At 51.5% G+C, this 20,332-nt stretch overlaps 7 protein-coding genes across 9 annotated transcripts; 5 read left to right on the forward strand and 2 right to left on the reverse strand.

Moving 5' to 3' along the window:
• Positions 1-484: 484 nt before the first annotated feature.
• Positions 485-1,746, reverse strand: PV09_01046 (uncharacterized protein). The gene is made up of 3 exons (XM_016353883.1): positions 1,415-1,746; positions 1,287-1,365; positions 485-1,234 (listed from the first exon to the last, which is right to left on the reverse strand). Exons 1-3 carry the CDS (start codon positions 1,654-1,656, stop codon positions 704-706), a joined length of 852 nt encoding a protein of 283 aa, XP_016217978.1. The 5' UTR covers positions 1,657-1,746; the 3' UTR covers positions 485-703.
• A 155-nt stretch (positions 1,747-1,901) lies between these two features.
• Positions 1,902-4,539, forward strand: PV09_01047 (uncharacterized protein). The gene is made up of 3 exons (XM_016353884.1): positions 1,902-3,099; positions 3,146-3,624; positions 3,677-4,539. Exons 1-3 carry the CDS (start codon positions 2,098-2,100, stop codon positions 4,026-4,028), a joined length of 1,833 nt encoding a protein of 610 aa, XP_016217979.1. The 5' UTR covers positions 1,902-2,097; the 3' UTR covers positions 4,029-4,539.
• Positions 4,540-5,082: 543 nt separating this feature from the next.
• On the forward strand, positions 5,083-8,076 carry PV09_01048 (uncharacterized protein). The gene is made up of 4 exons (XM_016353885.1): positions 5,083-6,018; positions 6,074-7,023; positions 7,082-7,623; positions 7,672-8,076. Exons 2-4 carry the CDS (start codon positions 6,347-6,349, stop codon positions 7,896-7,898), a joined length of 1,446 nt encoding a protein of 481 aa, XP_016217980.1. The 5' UTR covers positions 5,083-6,018; positions 6,074-6,346; the 3' UTR covers positions 7,899-8,076.
• Positions 8,077-10,299: 2,223 nt separating this feature from the next.
• Positions 10,300-12,406, forward strand: PV09_01049. Of its 2 annotated transcripts, XM_016353887.1 has the most exons (5): positions 10,300-10,455; positions 10,510-11,520; positions 11,572-11,903; positions 11,957-12,096; positions 12,147-12,406. In XM_016353887.1, the coding sequence occupies exons 2-5, from the start codon at positions 10,663-10,665 to the stop codon at positions 12,356-12,358; spliced, it is 1,542 nt and encodes a 513-aa protein (XP_016217982.1). In that variant the 5' UTR covers positions 10,300-10,455; positions 10,510-10,662; the 3' UTR covers positions 12,359-12,406. The 2 variants fall into 2 exon arrangements, with proteins under 2 accessions (XP_016217982.1, XP_016217981.1); XM_016353886.1 differs by having other exon boundaries at positions 10,300-11,520.
• A 309-nt stretch (positions 12,407-12,715) lies between these two features.
• PV09_01050 lies at positions 12,716-16,725 on the forward strand. Of its 2 annotated transcripts, XM_016353889.1 has the most exons (3): positions 12,716-13,638; positions 13,883-15,042; positions 15,097-16,725. In XM_016353889.1, exons 2-3 carry the CDS (start codon positions 13,982-13,984, stop codon positions 16,355-16,357), a joined length of 2,322 nt encoding a protein of 773 aa, XP_016217984.1. In that variant the 5' UTR covers positions 12,716-13,638; positions 13,883-13,981; the 3' UTR covers positions 16,358-16,725. The 2 variants fall into 2 exon arrangements, with proteins under 2 accessions (XP_016217984.1, XP_016217983.1); XM_016353888.1 differs by having other exon boundaries at positions 12,716-15,042.
• A 500-nt stretch (positions 16,726-17,225) lies between these two features.
• PV09_01051 (uncharacterized protein) lies at positions 17,226-18,911 on the forward strand. Its single transcript, XM_016353890.1, has one exon. It carries the CDS (start codon positions 17,271-17,273, stop codon positions 18,237-18,239), a length of 969 nt encoding a protein of 322 aa, XP_016217985.1. The 5' UTR covers positions 17,226-17,270; the 3' UTR covers positions 18,240-18,911.
• PV09_01052 (uncharacterized protein) lies at positions 18,286-20,061 on the reverse strand (the record flags this gene model as incomplete). The annotated part of the gene is made up of 3 exons (XM_016353891.1): positions 18,286-18,901; positions 18,963-19,551; positions 19,767-20,061. 3 exons carry the CDS (start codon positions 20,059-20,061, stop codon positions 18,286-18,288), a joined length of 1,500 nt encoding a protein of 499 aa, XP_016217986.1.
• Positions 20,062-20,332: the final 271 nt, after the last annotated feature.

The following is a 20,332-nucleotide window of genomic DNA, read 5'->3' on the forward strand; positions in this document are numbered from 1 at the left end:
TAAGAAGTCAGAACTTAGTTCGCAACTGTGTCTCACTCTCTTTTCGGTGTGTTGACAAAGCTTTATTCCCAGATCTTATAATTATGACAACTTGCTTTGCTTTTCAAAAAAAAAAAAAAAAAATCTCAATCTTCGGTTCAAAGCTGTGATACTCAACGTTTGCTTGTGGACGTAATACGATAGGAAAGTGCTGGGTTTCTCACGCCATAAATATCTACATTTCGACGTCGATGTCCTCGAAGCAAGAGGTCAAGTCTACTCCCTGGTTGTCTAAATTGTCACGCGTACTTGGACTTTCCTGACTCGTTTTGACGGGTATTCGCAATTAAACTCTCTACTACTGCAATTTTCATGCTGTCATTGCTTACGATTTCACATGGACGGGTAATTTACAACAGCTGTTGCACGGCGAAGCAATGCAGGACGGGCAGAAAAATTATTTGCCCAGTGATGCAAACATCACGATGGAAATTTGGTCCGCAATCGTCGCGAACATAGCGCACAAAAACTTGGGCATAGTAGTCCGAATTGAGATATATGTTCATGCAGCGTTCGTTTCGTCGCTTGGTAATCATTAAATATGTGTTGGCCAAGATGCCTGCAATGTGCGCTCAATGCTCGCCGGTTCAGGCCTTTGGTGACATGTCGAGATAGTAGTCCCGTAGACTTCGATCAATCGCTAAGAGAAAGTGGGCATTTGCGATTAGTACCAGCCCATTTCTCGCATAGCCTCTTCCTCATCTTCGAACGACTGCTCCTGCCTCTGCGACAATTGTTCCGGAATAGCTCCCTTTGGCAAATTATTCGATGAGCCTTTCGCTAGAGACTCTTCGGCAAGCAAGGCATCAAGTTCGTCTTCATTTGGTTCATGCGGAGTCTTCTGCCCAGAGATTTCGGATATACCCGTACCATTGTCAGCCATCCTGCTGTTAGCTGCATTGCTTGGGGTCTCAGTTTCTGCCCATGCAGTTGACGCTGATCTCTCTCGAACGATGTCGCCGCCATTCACAGATCCGGGTCTTTGTGATCCATCTTTCTCTCCTTCGAGGTCGATGTCTTCGCTGGTGGATTCTTTGGGCCTGCCTTCCTCTATCCATGCTTTCCGCTGCAGCCGCATCCGGTTTGAGTGTCCCAGCTTCTCAATAATACTCAGACCGTCCGCAAACTTGGCCCGAGGGTAGAGATCATCGAGCCATAGCTGATAAGTTCGTAGAAGCTTTGCTACATCTGAAAACTATAAGTTGTTTCAGCAGCAATCTTGATCGTGAGGAGGTGCAAAGCAATACCTCGTGACCTTTTCCTTTGAACTTGAATCTATCCTTGGCAATTTTCTGCAGCTTAGGAATACCTGCATCTGAAAGTAGCCTGAATGCTTTTCTTAGTTACGCAGAAACAAGTCGTCAGAGAAGCCCACCGTTTATCATCAAGCTTAGCAATCGGCTTTCGCTTCTTCGTGATTTTGATCGAATCATCTACATCATTTTGTTCACCTGCTGTTCTCCTGCGATATGTGACTTCCTGTGCCTCTGAGGTTTCATTCTGCGCCTTGGGATTTTCTCGTCGAATGTTGGTGAAGATATCGTCCATTGTGTGATCGGCTTCAAAAAGAGCATCCAGGTCGTCTTGGGGACGAGATTCAGCGTCCGGTCGGGCCATTGTGAGGGAAACGAGCAGTGAACGATTCTCACTATGGTTCGGACGCTTTCTGTATGTTCGGCTTATGTTGCTGGTCGAAAGAGGTCGGACTGCAGCGCGTAATGTTCGAAAGCTCGGAGGAGCGCGTCAAAGTCGCGCCCGCCAATAAAGATCCTGGATGCTTCACAAGGCTGAGAGGCACCAGAGTGCGCTAATCCCGATCGAGCACTTCAAAACTTAGGACTCCAATTTGCCTGCCTCTGTCACAAGCACAAAGCATCCATCATCTGCTGCAAAGAACCCCGTGTTCATTAGAGAAGACATAGACTTCGACAGCCATAATAGATGAGAGCGCCCCCAGTCTCGTTTTATTCAAACACGCATCGATGATCAGAGCATGACGTGCCCATAATCTCTAAGGACGAGCAAGTACGCCATTGTTAAGAACCGCATTCGCAGGATATGGCTGTCCCTGAAGAATCGGCAGTCGAATATGCAAATAGACGGCTTCGCGACTTGCTGGAAAAGGCGGCGCGACTCAAGACAACGACGGATATAGACCCGCCGCTTCCTCCAGCAGAATTTCAAGGAGAACTGGGACTTTCACCTCCTCCCGATACAGCTCGACCTTATTATTTAGCAGCAGCCGAAGATGCAGCTCGACGTGTCTATCAGAATCGGGCAGCCTCTACTCGGATCCAAGATCCAGATTTTGTGGAGATTTGGAATCTTTTTGACATCCTAAGTGTCTGTGGCGATCAAGAACAATGCGATCCATGCCTCGTATGGTGGCTCATTGAAGAGCTCCTCGAGACGCAAAGCATTGACGGTTGCCGAATTATCTTTGATTATTTGGAGTCTCGCCGGGAGCGGTTGGTTGCCAATCACTTCGAGAAGAAGAACCTCGTTATTCTGAGAGCCTTCAATGAGCTTCTCCGGCGTTTGTCAAGGGCAGAAGAGGCCGTTTTCTGTGGCAGGGTCTTCGTGTTTCTTTTCCAGTCATTTCCACTAGGCGCACGTAGCTCAGTCAACTTGAAGGGCGACTTCCATAAGGAAAACCTCACTACATTCGAGGCTGAATCGCAGACTGAGGCCGCAAAAGATGACGAGGGTACCGAAGCAATGTCTGGTGTTGAAACTGCGAACGGTGGTGAATCTGGATCCAAAGCTGACGCGGCGAAGTCCGCATTATCTACAGAGAGCGGTTTATATCCTGCGTTCTGGACCATGCAGCAAGCATTTTCAAATCCACCGGAATATTTTTTCAAGCAGAACCGGATGGAAGAGTTCAGGAATACACTCGAAGCGACGATTGCGAAGTTCAGGGAAGTACCAAAGGTCAATCAAGCAGCAGCTGACAGCCGGGGCGCAAAGAGGGGTGATATTGAGGTCGATGGCCAAGACGAATTCGCCAACACATTCAATCCGAAATATCTTACCAGTCGAGAACTTTTTGCACTTGAGGTAAGTCGTATACGGCTATGAATAGGGGGTCTTCTAACGTCGCCAGCTGAGCGATCTTGCGTTCCAAAGACACATCCTCGTACAAGCATTGATCCTGCTTGACTTCCTATTGTCTCTTACTGAAAAGTCAAAGAAAAAGTTGTCGAGTTTTCCCAACAAGTCTTTGCATTTTGACTACACACTCCCCCAGTCTGATGCAGACTGGGCGCAGAATATCAGGAAGAACATTTCACAGTATCTTACAGATGGTCAGCTGGGTGGTGATCAAGAAGGGAAGTATTACAATCGCATGGTGGAAACGGTGTTGTCCAGAGACAAAAATTGGGTGCGATGGAAGCTTGAGTTTTGTAACCAGATCAGGCAACCGCCGGTGCACTCAGATGACTTCAACGCCGCACAAAACGGAGCCAAGCGGCTCTCTACATCTACAAAGTTGAAAGCTCAGCCCATGGGTGCGCTTGACCTTGGCTTCCTACGAGAAGCAAACGTGAACGAAAACGAAGACTCTCAAAGTCATCCTCATAAGTGAGCACGAGAAATCACATTGCGAAAGTCTTGTCCGTTAACGCATATGCAGGTCTGATCTTCCGGATGCATACAGTCTAGTTCGGGATGTGCAAAACGTGGATCTGGACATCGATATGGCAGCCACGGATGAGGAAAAGAAAGACCTCGAGGATCAGAAGATGAGTAAAACGTGGCGAGCGCTTCGACTCATGTCCAAAACGAAATTAGGTCTTTTTGACAAGGTCGACGACGGAAATAATTTAGAGTGCTTCATCCAGCCGAAGGAGGATCCGATGGAAGTGGTCGAGCAGGCTGGCGATGATGGAGAGGGGGGCCACGAAGAGACGCAGAAGCTGCTTGACAATGCGATGGAAACGGATGACAAGGTTTCAGCAGCCCCTACGCCTTCAGGAGAAGCCTGACAGAGTGAAGGCGGAATTGTTGAGCTTCTGCTCTGTCAAGTTCGGATGACCGACTTGGCGTGGCTCTGTCATATGAACGTAGCCTGTAGAAATGACATCCCGCGGTATTTAGCGAGGAAGACTCTCTGGATTCAGATGATGCCGCTGCGGAAAAAGTTCGTTGTATGTTTCGTGTATCATACACAGCCATGCGGGCAAGCATGACTAAGGTTTGCGTTGAAGCAGACATTTTCAACCCGGCAGGAAATCAGGCTGGTTGCCTATGACCATCCGACCTCGATGATATGCATCTTATCCCGACCCAGCACGTATACAGCATGCATCTGCCGGCTGAGGTGACGGCTAAAATTGCAGTACTCGTCTCCTGTTTGCAGAGGAATTGGTCTGTGGGGCACGCCCACTGTCAGTGCTGCTGCAGTCCACGCAGCTACGAACTTTTGCTTTGCTTCGAGACAGACACAGCACGGCCAGATGGAGATTTTGAAGGGGAAAAAAAATAAAGAGACAATCGTCAACAATTCCCGTGCCCTTCTTGGACCCATCTGCTCAGCGTGCATCACCACGTTGCGTATCACCACCCGCGCGGGAGGATCTCCGACTCCCACGCGGCAGCCAGTCGCTCCGTCTCCAGCGAGTTCGCATTTCAAGCCCTTTTCAAGTGCCTGACTCTCCTCCCAACAGCAACGTCCTTCATGTCCATGTAGTGCATCGAAGCGAGGACGGAACGATAGAGTCGCTTACAGAGGCATCGTCTATCAAATCCATAGAACATTCCATTGCATTACAATCCCCGTCGCCATCCCAACTGTGTCCCAGAAAACCATGTCTCAAACAACGAGGGGTAGCGCGCCCCGATCGCAGCCGGAGAAGCGACGAAACATGGCTTGAATGGATGCCAGTCAAGAAGTCACGCCAAGATGCATTCGTCAACTTCCCTACGGCTTCTAGAAGGATGACCAGCTCCCTTCGGATGCTGTGCTGTTCACGTCGATGCACTCGGCAAGGTTCGAGACGACTCGAGCCGTGATCCAAGTCGTTACGCCATCATGGACCGCCGGTAGCAAGCCTTAATTCTCTCGTGCTGCACGCGACAAGAGCGCTTTGGGAGACATCGTGGTTATAGAGTCCTTGATATGGACAGGGAATGTCAACAGGTACGGCGAGGTCGACGTCAACGGTGGTATCCCTTGGCACCAGCTCATGGCAGGAGCCCGAAATCCTTGCATCGCTCATCCCCAGCAAATACAAGCCTTAATCGACTCGATCTAACTGCTTTGCTAAATTCGACGCCCCATGTCAGGTACATGCAGCTGCCAATGAGAAGGCCTGTGGAGCTGGTGTCAGCCCTTGCCAGGGTCTCCCTCACTTCCAGCCCGCCGACACCAGATCCGCCCGCAGCCCTGACTATGTTCTAGCGCTGGAAGTCACCTCGTTGTGGGCAGTTCACGTCAGTAACGTTAGTCGAGCCTGTTTCCTATTCGTGAATCATGATCCCAAGGCCCTGTCGTGGATTGCGGTGGGTACTACAACTCCCTTGGCCGGGTCCCGAGGCAGCTCATGCCAGCTGCTTGCGCTCCACTTGTTTCCTGCAGGCTGTAGCTATCGCGCGCAGCGGTTTGGAACGAAGGATATCTTGATCCCGAGATCTATTGTCGACCTATAATGGATAAACATTCTAGTTCGGCTGCTTCGCCCTCCCGGACGTCGTTCCAGACTTGACCCATCGACCTGCCTAACAGTTATAAACGTTTACTCGTGGCCTTGGTGCATATCAGGTCATTGGGACCTTGCCCCTCTTCAGACTTACCGGCGCAAATGTTGCATGCCTACTCGCGTGTCTTTTAATTTCACAGTCGTTTGCTAAACCTATCTACATCAGAAGGTTGAACATCAAGTCCTCTTTACCATCGGCATTCTTTGTCTCCTACCACAAGTTTAAAATCCGAGCCTGTGTGTCGATTTGCGTTGATCGACAAGACAGTTATACATGGTAAGCGCACATCATCATGATCAGAGACTTGTTCCCATCTGACCATGAAAGTCAGTCATGATTTGGCTCTGATTCTCTGAACGCTTCATTTCAGCATTCTTTCAAAGGCATATGCGACGTACCCCCTTCTGCAAGACTGCTCACGACTGTTGTTGCAGTACGCCTTCTTTCTGTTGGATCATACCATTTGACAACCACTGTCGGTTTACTACTCGTTCTCTCCACAGAGCTCATAGCCATTGATTGGCTCCACGCAAAGTTCCACCGACAGGACGACTTCGATAGATTGATTTCACTCCTCATCGCGATCATTCTCTCCACAAGCAAAATGATTGACTGCAAACCTGTAGAGCCTATGCATACAGAGCAGTGGATGTCCTCTGTAGAAAGCACTCACTTCGAAGCCATTGCCTCACAGTCAATAGACCTAGCCGAGAATTATCACTTAAGGTTTGGCCTGGAAGATCAAGGGCAGCAGAATGGTCAACAAGCTCTTCCTCAGACTGAAGCCGATAGAAGTTCTCTGTCTGGTCATAAAAGATACTTATCCTTTCCATTGAGTACGCTGGAGACGAAGCAATTAGCACCTTTTTCTTGCTCAAGTGCTGTCTCTCCTCCCCTGCATCACTTCTCGGATCCTAGCATACCAAATGATAGCTCGTCTGGTTCATCAGGAAACGGATTAACTGGCGATCCTTTGTCTAGAGGCCCCGAGTTAGACAAACAGAGGGCAGTTAAAGAGGAGTCTCAAGCCATTGATGACGCAGGATGCTTCTCCGAGAATGAAGATGTTGAAGGCTGCAAGGAGGACCGACCATTGACTGCGGCGGAAATCCGTGCGGAAAAGAGGAAGATGAAGCGGTTTCGCTTGACACATCAGCAAACAAGATATCTAATGAGCGAATTTGCTCGACAAGCACATCCGGACGCAGCGCAGAGAGAACGATTGGCGCGAAATATCCCTGGACTGAGCTCTAGGCAGGTCCAAGTTTGGTTTCAGAACAGGTAAGTAGTCTTACAGAGGCAGCATGCAACAATCACTCAGACTGATTGCCTCCACCAGGCGTGCCAAGTTGAAGCGTGTGGCTCAGGACGATCGTGAGCATATTGTCCAATCTCGGGCATTACCAGACGATTTCGACATGACCCAGGCTTTACGATCACCTTTTGATGGCTCTCAATACAGCATGTCGTTTGTTAACAATCCGAACGGCTCTCAGGCACATGCGAGAAAAGATAGCGCGATCGATACTCGATCTGGCTCCGAGGTTCAAAGAAGCGGCGCACAAATGAAATCAACTTGCCTTAACGCGCAGAGTGGAAGCCCCATGTTCTCGCCTCCGCTTTCTGCTTTTGGGCCGTCTTCTCCATTCCAATCGTCCACGTTCTGCAGCCCGTTTGAGGCGCAATCTCCACAATTCAGCGCCAAACCGGCCCTGAATAACATCTCGGAATACATGGCCTCAACTTTTCCACCTCGTCCACCGGTCGTAAATCGTGAACGTGCCTCCTCGGATATTTCGGGCACTTTCGTCACTACTTCATCTCCTGTGACACCAAAGAGTGTGGATCTAAATGGAAGCCCCTACGGCTTGGGCTTCTCATGTAAGCATACGTTGCTTCATCGAAAGAACTACAGCTAATAGAGCGAAGTTGCAAATATTCCAGGTTTCCAAGTCAATTCTAACCTCAGCGCCCGTAGCCAGTCAAGACACCCAGGCAAAGTCTTGATACCACGAAAGGGCTGTGTCCTTGATGTACAGTCTACGCAAACGCCATGCTTGTCCGCGAGTATGGTGTCTCATGCTTCACCGACGGTATCTTACTCAATGCTAAGTGCTCCACCAGGTGTCACATCGTTTCCGCAATTCATGCAGTAAGCGCTGGGAATCTACACGTCCAAGGCAGGACCAATTCAGTGCAACTGAAGAAATCATTGTATCAAATAGTCATATTGTCGAGCCATCCAAGGGTAAGGCTTCGGCAGTTGCAATAGGAAGAGTTTTGTAAAAGTGGCGCATGTACATTAGGCTAGAAGACAAGGTATTTGCCAGCCAGCCATCTCGTGTTCAATCGTTTACAAGCACATTCGAAGTGGAATCCTTTGCGAGAGTTTCACTATAACACTAGTGTGATCAAGAAACTTTTGGGGCTGAAACAATTTGCTTCTAGTTTATGACGCGTTCCCTGCAACTAGCCCATCCTGAACAACCCAGAGACGGCTGCAAAATCTTTGGAAGACCCGTTCGGTTTTCACGAAAATCTGCCGAACTTTTCAAGATCCGTTCCTTGCATCGCCACAACAGATCCTCATTTCCAACTCTTCGGAACGGCAGGGAGTAGATGGTGGGTGTTGAACTCGTCACGCTATTCCATAAAACATAATCTCGTCCCGGCTCATGTAGTCACGTCGGCGTGAAGCTTAGTCGCTACACATGTCAAGGTAATAAACGGGCTTGTCCTTGAGGAGTTGCGAACCCAAGGCACTCGATCGCGCAGCTTCACATTGGCTACATGTGCATAAGGGCTTATTCCATAGGACGCTGTTTCTAAAAGTATAACGGCCAGGAACTATGACTACCATTTGCTTTGTTTTGTTCCGTGGGTAACCTATAAGAAGGCCGGTCCACGGTCACGGGATCGGAACTAAGATCCCAGGCTTCAGAGGCGTAAAGAGGCATGGCTGTCAAAGGTGGAAAAAAAAACCGTGCTCGTAATAAGATCTTCGGTTTTGGCGATCCCGAGCCCCGTGAGACGTGGAAACGGCTTTCGCGTGCAGCAAGCGCATGTGGCTGGCTTGTTTTTGGACGTGGGATGTTTGGTGATCGTAGGAGACAGAGAGAATGAGAAAAAAGGGTCGTCGCCTTTGCCATGTGAATGACCGCGGCAACAGCTTTTCGTCGCCTCACAAGCTTCTCCGCACATCTGGAGGGCGTTCGGCTGCTGCCGAATCGCAGCTTGGAACGTAGGCGAGTTTTCTTTGCAGACGCCTTTGAAGCATGCGGACAGGATTGCTCTGCGTTCTCTCCATGGTTAGGTGTGGTTTCGAGCCCGATTGGAAAAAGGGTTGGCGGGACGCTTGGAGGTCGACGCGACCTTTTTAGCGCACTCACACACGGACCGCCATCGAGCCCGCTGCCGCACGGCACCTTCACGTTATGTGGAGTCCGCCGTCCCTTTTGATGGTGGAAAAAGTTGTCTGGTGGTTGCTGTTGTGCTTCGAGTTATTCCCGTTCAGTAACCTTGCGGGTTGGAGCATCTGTTTCGAGCCGGTATGCTCGGTTTATCCGGCTTTTCGACGACGCCAACGTGGTCGCAACCTGCTCGGAGAGTAACTTCCGAATGCCATATGGAAGCCCGATTTGCTCGGATGGATGAAATGTACGTCTAGACACGCTAGTCAGCATGGCATCACGGCCCGTACCACGGGTCTATGCCAAAATACTGAGTGAGGATGTATGTCTTGGGTTATTCGCTCTAGAGGCTTGTAACAGTTTGGGCTGTGAATATATGCGAGATAATCGAAAGAAGTGGAAGAATGATTCTCCGATTCAGTCCCCCAATCGTATGACAACGAAATCAGCAAAGCCTTCTCCGCTTGCTTCAAACCATGTAAATAGTGGAGGCGATACTTGTCCGCCGCGGTGGTGAGAGAGAACGTCGGCCGCCAAAAAACCTTTCTTCAAAAAAAAAAAAAAAAGATATGCAAGAGAAGGTACAGAAAAAAAGAGCATTTGGCTGAACATGCTGACCTCTCAGGAAACGAGGCAAGAGAAAACTGTACGGACCGCATGATGGCCTGCCTCATCATTATGTTGTGTTCGCCATGCAAGAATGCCATTCTCACAACTCAATCCTCAACGGATTTGAACATGATGCGTCCAGATGCCGAAAAAATATACGAGCTCTAATACGGCACGGTCAAACATGGCTACTTCTAATGCGATTGCTGGCAGCAGCAATAAGCCAGCGTCAGCGTTTCGCAGTGTATATCTTGACGCGCGAGATTGTGTACTGCTCGGGGCAAAAGAACTCGTAGTGCCAGCTCCAAACCTTTTGGAAAAACGCAACGTCAGGTTGCGCTCAACGCTCAAAAAATAAGCAAATGAAAGGGTGAATAAGGGGTGGTCTCACGCAGAAATAATGAATTAATAATGTCTGTTTCTTCGATGAGTCGGGACGATTGCTGATGTCAGCATGTCGGAAAATGCCGAGCCTGCGTCTTGGCGATGGCATGGGGATTCCAAGCAGATACGACGTCTGGATTACGCTGCAGTAGTGCTTACGCCGGCTCGCACCTCAAGAACGTCCAATTGACTTGTTATAGATGGAAGATACTTCGCCTGTGTACTTCAGACGCAAAAACCAGACCAATAGAAGCATCCTTGACATTGATGATCTCCTCAAAAGCCTAACCCGGCAGGCTGAGACGTGGATGTGGGTTCACGAAGAAATCCCACAGATCCTATTGGGCTGATGATGAGGCCACAGGTTGGTGACACCCGTCAACCAGGAATTTGCCGAGCACGACGACTGTGGTGCTCAAAAATGCTGGTGAGCACCCCTTCTTATCTACAGTCCTTCAATGTCCTGGTCGCCAGACGCTCTTTTAGCGAGGAAGTTCAGTAAGACTTCGTTGTTGCGATGGCATCACGAACGATCTCCGACTTGAGCGACTTGTCGAATACCGCCTTGGTGGCATATGCCGCCGTCTCAGCGTTGATTTTCGTCATCTCGTACTGGAGCCTGTTCAAACGAAAGCCTTTTGACGAAAAGGCACCACCCGTCGTTCGCTCCGACTGGCCAATCGTCGGCGCTTTGGGCTTCTGGACCGCTCGCCGAGACTGGTGGAATGCCGTGATTGCGCAGACCGGATCCCCGGATTTCAGTTTCCACATTGGCAAACATAGGCTCGTGGGCGTGAACAGCGACGAGGGAAGGAAAGTTTTCTTCGAGAGCAAGGAAGTTGGCTTCGCGGAGGGTTATGCCGTGCTGTTTGGCCAAGCACCAGACTTTGCAGACTCGAATGCGAAACCGAATAGCGAAGGGGGCAGTAATCGGTTCTTCAACAGGCGGATGATGTCCTTACTGAAGAACGACCGATTTGCCGTGGCGTTGCCGACTCTTCTCTCAGACGTTCGAGGGCGTCTCAATGATCTTGCGGTAGAATCACCAGGTATAACAGACCCCTTCGACAGCATTTACAAACTTGTCTACCTTCTCACGCAACGAGCTGTTGGCGCCAACGAGATCGCCCGTGACCGCAAGCTGATGGACACCACGCTTAGTTTGTTCGAGATGATTGAGCAGTCTGCAAAGCCATACCAGGTGATAATTCCGTGGCTTCCCTCCTTGGCACTGGTGAAGCGCTTCTATGCTGGTATGCGGATGTATATGATCTTCGAGAGACTTGTCAAGGCTCGGCAGAAGGGTGGGACACGGGAAGACGACCCTCTACAATATTTGATCGACGAAGGGGATGACACCAAAACAATCATCAGTGTAAGTTCAGCCTCTTCCGACGGCTGCTCGCATGTGCTAAGGGCCACAAAGTTCGTCGTTGGCGCCCTCTTTGCGGGGCAATTGAACTCAGGAATCAATGCAGCATGGGTCTTGTGCTATCTTGCCGTCAACCCGTATTGGCTGAACGAAGTTCGTAAAGAAGTTCGCGCCACGACAGATAAGTACTGTCCTGGAAACGAACCACTCATCGACCGGTTGGGAAAGCTTCCACTGGAAGCGTGGGAGCAAAGCTTCCCGCTCATCGATCTCTGCTTGAGAGATAGCATTCGTCTCCAGGCACATGGCACTGGATTTCGCAAGAACATGAGCGGAAGACCACTCAAACTCGGAGACAAAGAGCTGCCCGCTGATGGGTTCTTGGTGTACGACACGTGATTCAATACTGGCAAGGTCCTGCGCTAATGTACACTGCCAGATACCATTTCGGAAACCATCACTTGAACCCAGAACTCTTCCGCGATCCTCACAAGTGGGATCCGTCGCGCTACTTCCCCGATCGCGCAGAGGACAAGAAGGACAAATATGCGTTCATCGGGTGGGGTGCCGGCAGACATCGTCAGTGACACGAGGCCATGGCCCAGACTCAAGTGCTAACGCGTTCGCAGCTTGCCTAGGGATGCGTTTTGCCAAACTAGAGCAAAATATCATCACCGCCTTCTTTTGCACCATGTTCGACTTCGAGCTCGTAGACAGCCAGGGCAGAAAAATGGAGGACACCGTAAAGGTCAACACGAACAACTATCAGGCAGCGAGGCCGGACACGAACATGTTTATCAAGTACACGCTGCGGCAGGATGCGATAATGGCCCCGCAATGAATAGAGTAGACGCTTATCATTACATATAATGTAATCTCGTCAAATCCGGTGGACTATTTGACAGCCAGGTTGGACATTATTCATGTCTCAACCTCGCGTACAGCGCGATGTACAATGTGATTCATTTGCGCCTGGCAAAGCTTAGAAGAGCGCTTCTCACACCGACGCCAATCGTTGCCACCTTCATCTTGGTCTAGGCCGGCCCAAACACAGGCTAGTGTAGAGATCGTCAGTTCAGAGCGACTTTTCAGGCTTTGGCATCCAATCTTCAGACAGGCTGCCCTTGCTATTGTGGAGCATACAAGTCTTGTTAAATAGCGTCGACAAACCAATACATGTTGGGATTCAGTGACCATACGCTCACCACCCGACCCTTGCCTGAGTCGCAAATGAGAAGAGAGCGAGGCAGAGGCTGAGGCATTTCGCAGTGCTTGCGGCATCCAACATGTTGGTGTTTCTGCGTCGTCGATGCCTCAGTGAAGACGCGGAAAGGCAGAGTCATGTGACTGATGACTCAAAGCGCAGATCAGAGAGGTGAGAGGTCCGAGGCCGCGGGTGCTCAAGACGATACCAGTGCCCAGTGGCAGCAATGCTACGATCCAACGGCGAAGTTGGTCTCGCCCATGGCTCTCCCAGACATTATTGTCGTCCAGCAGAATGGTTTCGGACGATCAATGCAGAGCACCAAACGCAATCTGGTCTTTGCACGAACCATGTCGACGCCAATCGTGCCCCTGTCGCCATCCTGACGTTCCGTGACAACGATGCCACGATCAGGTCACGAAGAGAGACTGCGATGACAACGAAGCGACGGATGTGTGCCAGCTCCATCAGACGACAACTGGACCAAGTGCACACGAACGAGCCCAGGAGGGAGAGCACGGTCTGGGTGTGGCCGGAAGAGCAGCCCTGGTGACGACGACTGTTCCTGGGGCTTAGGGGGGCGCTGTGCAACGCCGCATTCGAGCACTCGCGCATCACGCTATACTCAAAACCAGACTGCATTCTCGTCCAAGCGCGGTTGTAAGGAGTGTCCGGCCAGGAACCATCGGACACTACCAGGCCCGCGCTAGTGGTTATCTGCGAAATAAGTCCAGGGCACGCCAGAGGGCACCATCAGGGCAAGCCTCTTCAGCCGTGCGAGCCTGGAGCGAGCGATCACGACGGACGAGATTTGTCGCTGTGTGCAGACATGATCGTGTCGCCTCTGCCAGCCGAAAGGGAAGGAAAAGGACTCAGCCTAGGGTTGTTGGCCTGCACCAGCGACAGTGGCCCGAATGGTTTGTCGACCCCGTTGGTGAAACTTAAGCAGCCTCAGCACGCCCACAGCCAACCAAGACGCCTCGCCTCGTCTCCTGCCGCAGAACGTTTCTCAGCGCATACACCCGCCAATTCGTTGCACATTCTGAACCCATTCTCTCACTCATTCGCCGTGCAGTCGCTGTCCTTTCTTCCCCTTCAGTTGCCCGTATCGAGCATCTTTACTACTTCTCTTTATTTGTAATAACTTTTATGGAATTGTAGACTACGATACAATCCTTCGCTGCACGACTGCCATAGTATTTAGGGGGGGAAAGCCTTCGTTCAAACCCAGGCGACGCAGACGAGAAGGACGACCGCGCTATGGCGAGCCCGTCGCGGCAACGAGCCAGCGCTACCGCCGAGCCGAATCCCAACGTCTTCGACGACGAGTACGAGGTCGACGTGCCAGAGGCCGAGCTGGATCATCGGCCCCTGGACCGCTCCACACGACAGGAGGCAGACACACCTGCACAGACACGATCACACACGCCTTCAAACGGAAGCAGAACTGAGCGACGCTCAATAGTGAATAAAGAGGCGAACGAGAGCAACACGCAGCAGCGCACATGGAGGAGAAGTATAGCGAAGGATCCCAGAGATTTCGCGACCGCAGGGTCAGGAGGCACACGGACGCCAGGCGACAATCATTCGCTATCTCGTCACCGCCCAATGAGCACCGCGTCAGAATTCGCGCCGTTTGAAGACCGATCTAGTACGCCAGTGAATGGTCGCAATGCCAGTGTTGACGGCTTCAGCGGCTTCTCCCAGTCGGGACTTCCCCGTTCGTCGTTCGCTTCGCATTCGCCGTCTCGGCGGCAGAGTTCTAACTCCAGAGCGAGACCCGCCCAGCCATACGCGCTGTACAATCAGACAGGGTTTGCTGCGGACGACGACGATGGCCCCGTGCCACCCCTTCCCGTCGGCTTCCTCGGAGGGAGAGACAATTTCGAGCGAAGAATCGGTCCGGACGGGGAAGAGCAGGACATCGTCGGGCCGGACGGACATACGGAACAGTTACCACCCTATTCTAAATATCCAGATGGACACACCAAGATCGCTGTTGATGACGCTGCGGCCATACCGGCGGGGACGCGAATATTATCACCGATTCTACCTAGTCCAACGAGCCCGATAGTAGAAAGGGCCCAGAGAACACCAGCTCTGGAGGCGGCTGCCCTCCCCGCATCAAGCAGTGGTAGCGATTCGTCGTTGAGCGAGAAGAAGCCTTGGAAAGAGAAGACGTTCACGGAGAAGAGACGCACAAAAGTCTGCGGGGGTTGCATCCCGCTGTGGATGGTTGTCACAGTTGTCGTTGTAATAGTCATTTGCACAGCAGTCATCGGCGGTGTTGTGGGTGGTCTACTGTCTGCTGAAAGCAAGCGGTAAGCTGTTTCGAATTCCAGCTCCACTATTCAGTTATTGATTGTTTTGTTCAGAAACCCTCCTACGGTGACCGTTACAAGCACCGCGTCTATGCTGGACGCATCGCCAATACCGACGCCAAAAGGAATTGCACCAATCGCTAGCGGCCTGTACAACATGCCTTTTGGAATCCCTCAGGAGCAGCAGAAGAGTTGCCTAACCAATCCCAATCAGTACAACGCCTGGACGTGCAACACACCCCCTCAACCCGCTCTTCTGAAGGTTGACTCCCCGCCTTCGGCACCTCAATTCATGGAAATGTTCCCTAACAGAAGCGTGGCATCGTCCTCGTCATCCAGCGGAGCGCCACGCTATGAATTTAACTACGGGGCACAATATCCAACGGTCACTACGCCACAGCGATTGTACTGGGTAATTGACGTGGAGGAACCGAACTTGGGACCTGCTCTACATTTCCAGACGATGTACGACAAGCTTGTCATTTTAGACAGCGACCAATTCTCCCCGAGCAAGGCAAAGGCCAAGCGTGATCAGGAATACGGTTATGGAGCGCCAGTTTCCTACAGCTCCGTTCCAGCGTACACAATTGTCGGACCGCCATATTACGCGACCCCGGCTGCAGCCTCGAGCTCAACTTCGTACTCCATTCCGACTGGTGATCCTCACCATCGCAAAAATTCCGTGTCTGTTGGCGATCAACCTTGGTTCTGCTGGTGGAACCAGACGTGGCTCGAAGGCTTCGTATACATGAATTCTTACGTAGGCCCAAGCCAAACGCATCTAACGAAAAGAGAAGCGGGCCCTGAACCGACGCAGCCACCTGCACACGGCATGTTCCATCGCGAAGCCAACACTCCAGACGCAGGCTACCCGGACGCTCGGGATCTATGGCGCAGAGCGATTGCAGAATATGGAAAGCGAATGGCGTCCTCAACATCTACAAACACATCATCCAGCTCGTACATCTCTTCAACGCCTACTCCGTCGTCCGCACCGCCGTTCCCATACACAATGAAGGTGCAGGAACGCCGGATTCCTTGTGAACAGACGGTGCAGCCCTACTGCCAGCGAATGGTCATTCCAGAGTCAGGTCCGCCACAGCCTCTCCTCGATAGTTCCAACAACCCCGTAATTGTGCCTATCAGTGAAGACTCGCCGAGTTTCCAGGTTCAGCAGAACGAGTTGAAATCATCAGCCGCAGCGTCAGGCAAGAGCAAGAGAGACACGGAACACAAGCAGCTGGCTGAGTTGTTCAGAAGAGACGCCAGTCAAAACTCATGTCACTGCGTCTGGATGTCCTCCCCATCATCTTAAAGTACAACAGACGCCACTCTTTCCCTTTTGAACTAGTTCTTTACCGTAGATTACCCTTTTTATTTGTTCTATGCATAGCAGTGCGGGATGTTGGGGCGTTTAGAACGTGTGTGTGCGTGTGTGTGTGTGTGTGTGTGTGTGTGTGTGTGTGTGTGTATTTTTACCATATCACCTCACTGTTCTTTGCTTTTTTTTCTTCTTTTTCTATCTTCTGGGATATTGAATTGAAAGGAGGCAAAGGAGCGATCAAATGCATCGCAATGGCCGGATCATGCGGACACGATATATATACATATGTATGAACAGAGCACAAATATGTGGAGTATCAAATTAAATCTATCTTAACAGAGGACGCCTTTGCCCTCTTTGAAAATCTATCGTGAATTGCCCCCCCTCGTTTTTCCGCTTGCATATGATTGCCCATCTGTTTTCAATGTGAGGGAGTAAGACGCGCAGTACCTCATTGCTCTTGATAGGACGATTTATTGCCGGGATCAAAAGCCGCGTTCTCCAGGATAATTCTGCCCGAAGCTTTGGGAAGGATGTCCGCACTGTTGGTCCTTAAAGATTACGAGTACCAAGTTTCACATATCTTGGCTTTCCAAGACGAATGGTTGGTTATTTGGCCAAGCATTTTCAAACAAAGCTGCTTGTTTCGGGTGGACAAGATATGGGGAAATATGGAGCCTTCCTTCTTATTCTTTTTTCGCTCTTAGAAGACAGAAATAAACTTCTCTATGACTAATATCTATTGTGCGATCATTTTGTACTTCTAAGAAGTTAGGATCCATTTATGATTTTGCACGATCTGGGGAATGAGGTGGTGCTTGATGACGTCGTGTGGCGTGCACACTATCGACGCGTCGGACAGCTTGACATCTCGAATTGAAGTGTCCGCATCGCAACAATAGCAATGGGCTCTTACGAGGAGGCTCGACAGAAGCAGATCGCAAAGAACAAGGCTTTGTTTGAAGAGCTTAAACTTCAGCATGCCGGGGAGGTGCTGCAAGGCTCCCGAACACATGCCAAGACAGACCATTCTCGAGCAAAGCGACGGAAGCTCGAAACCAAATCTAAACTGCCACAGCGGAGCTCCGCTCGACTCGCTGGGGCAGAAGCCAAGCCAGTCTACGTGGAAGATGAGCTGATCTCGTCCGAGGGGCGTCCCATGCTCAGGCAGAAAAGCAAGCCCACAGTGACAACCGCCCCACACGTGGAGGGACCACGGCGAAGCGGAGATGAAATCAAAAGATTGAGAGAGCAGTGGTCGATGTGGAAACCGACAGCGGAACTTCCCGAACGAGACGACGACGGGACGTTTCACTTCGAGGATCATCCGGACTTTCTGCCCAACAAGTCGCCGGCGGAGATGATGCGAGAAGGATGCTTTGGCGGGACGTATTGGCGGCCGCTCTATTCCAAAGCGCTCGGCATCACGGTTGAAGATGACTGGAAGGAGCTTCCGGCTGATTGGATCGAGGGGCTGGACGTAAAAAAGTATCTGACCAGCGCCGTGTACGACGCCGAAGTCAACAAATTTGGCGTCGCGGCCGGTCAATCGATCGAGGCGTGGGAAGCGGCTGGGTGGATCGACCACGAACACGATGTGCGCGGGTGGTTTCAGTGGTACTGCCGATTCTTCCAAGGCCGCCGCTGCGAGGACGACGAGAGGCAGATCAGCAGGTGGAAGAAATGCGTGGGCGAAACCGGCCGGTGGCGGAGGACTCTGCTGAAGAAGTACGAGGCGGCTGGGATCAGGAGCGTCATGGACGAAGGCGAAGACGACGTCGAAGGTGTCAGCCCCGTCATCCATCAGACTTGTCACCACTGGGCGTGGGAGGTCAGGCAACACGTGCTCGACGCATGGTGGAACAGGACGTGAAAAAAATGTACAGAAAAAAGGCGTCTGATTCTCTACGTTCTACGACTCATAGCTCCTGCGGCCTCCGCGTCACCTTGACGAAGAAGTCGGACTGCAAGAAGATGCCGTGGCTGGTGCTCTTGAGCGGCTTGGCCGGGTTCAGAATGGAGATGTTGAAGCGCCTGAGCAGCTCCACGAAGACCTTGTTCAGCTCCATGAAGGCTACGGGCTGCCCGAGACATTTGAACCGGCCGTATCCGAAGGTGAACTCCTTGTTGCGCTCCATCAGCTCAAGTCGTCGTCCGGAAGCCTCAATCCACCGTTCGGGCCTGTACACCTCGAAGTCGGGCCCGTACACGGCTTCTTCGCGACCAAAGGCCCAAGCATTGTGTCCAATGAACGTCCCACCTGGAATCTTGTAACCACACACTTCGTCACCTTCGTCAGGTACCTGCTTCAGGGATATACCGACAACCACGGGCCACAGCCTCAAGGCCTCTTTGATGCAACCTTGCAGATAGGGCAGCCTTCTTGCTTCTGCATCCTTGATTGGAGAGGAGATTCGGCCTTCCTTGATCCCGACGTCGATTTCGTTGATCAATTTGTTGTATATGGCCGGAGAACTGAGCACGTATAGCAAAACAACTCTCATGATCGTTGCCGACGTGTCTGCTCCCGCAATTCTACGAACCGTCAGCTGCCTTTGCGCCATTTTCGTTTCGCGTCTTGCTCATTCGATCCTACATTTGAAGTACAGTCTCGCCTTCGGCGTCCGTCTGGCTCAGCCCATGTCGGAGAAAGCTTCCCAGCATATCCTGCTTGTCCTTTTGATTCTCGTAGTCGTCGAATCGCTCCGCTATCCTCTGTTTCGCAACTCCAATGACGGCACCAAGACCGAGCTTGTCAACCGCGTTCGGCGCGATCAGGTCCATGACGCGGCTCTGCTCAAGCCATCCGTGAACGCTGGGGAAGTAGGAAAGCATCGTCATCACGCTGACGGTCTCTTCTGCCGTCTGCACGTATCTGAAGTTGTCGTTGTCGTCGACAAGATCTCCGAAGCTGTGGTTGAACGCCAACTCGCTGATCACGTCAAGCGTGAAGAACTGCGCCTGACGTCCGATGTCCATCTTCTTCACTTCCCGGTCGTCGGAGATGTATTTTCTCTCGATCAGGTTCACCCATTCCTGCACGTGCTTGTCTATGTCGTCTTCCATGTATGGGACTTCCCTACCTGCGTATCCGGGCGCCATTTTACGCCTCACGGCGTTATGTCTTGCTTCGTCTATGGTGGAAAACAGATTGTCGCTCCTCGGTTTGAATCTGAACACGCCATCTTATACACTTGTTAGCCGCAGAGGTTCAGCATCTGGTAGAGATGCCGGATGAAAATATTTCAAGTTGCAAGCCATGCACGCGGGCGGCCTGCGTCCCTCAGCTAGGCCGGAGTTTTTCCACCCCAAGAAAGTTCATCTTAATGCAAGTGAGGAGATACTCTACGAGAAGACGTCAACGTGCGTTCCAAGCCGAGCTGGCGGGGAAACAAACGACAGTATGGAGCTCTTCTGTACTTTGAATTTGGCGCGTACATCCGCTGGTAGACGTCCGCGTCGCAGGTGATCAGAATGTTCGGAGCCAGCCGCACGAGCGGGCCGTACTTGAGGTTGTATTCGTACAGGATCTCGTGATGGCGTCCGGTCAGATTGTCCAACACCAGCGGCAACCTCGACCAGCCCGCAAACCGAGGCCCCGGAACGTGGGCGAGCCGAAAATACGCCGCTGCGCGACGGACCACAAAAAGCGTGAGCAGCGCGAGGCCGGCTGCGAGCAGGATGGGCAGAGACATTTTTTTTATTCTTTGTCCGGGTAACCTCCCTGCGTGAGCCCAGACGGAGTTGTGGACGGTCGGAGGGATTTGCGTTTGGAGGATTTGGGGGCTTTAAGCATGTTCAGTAGCTTCCGCGGAAGACATCTTTCGACCGTGCCCCTCTTTCGTTCCCAAGGTTCAACGACGTGCAGCAAGATTGTGCAGATGTGCGTTCCAAGCGCAGGGAGGCTGTCTCTCAAAGTGGTGTAAAATGCGGCAGGGTTCGGGCCGGTGCTCCGTGGTTGCACTG

This window comes from Verruconis gallopava (assembly GCF_000836295.1).
Source record: "Verruconis gallopava strain CBS 43764 unplaced genomic scaffold supercont1.3, whole genome shotgun sequence".
NCBI classification, from domain to species: Eukaryota; Fungi; Ascomycota; class Dothideomycetes; order Venturiales; family Sympoventuriaceae; genus Verruconis; species Verruconis gallopava.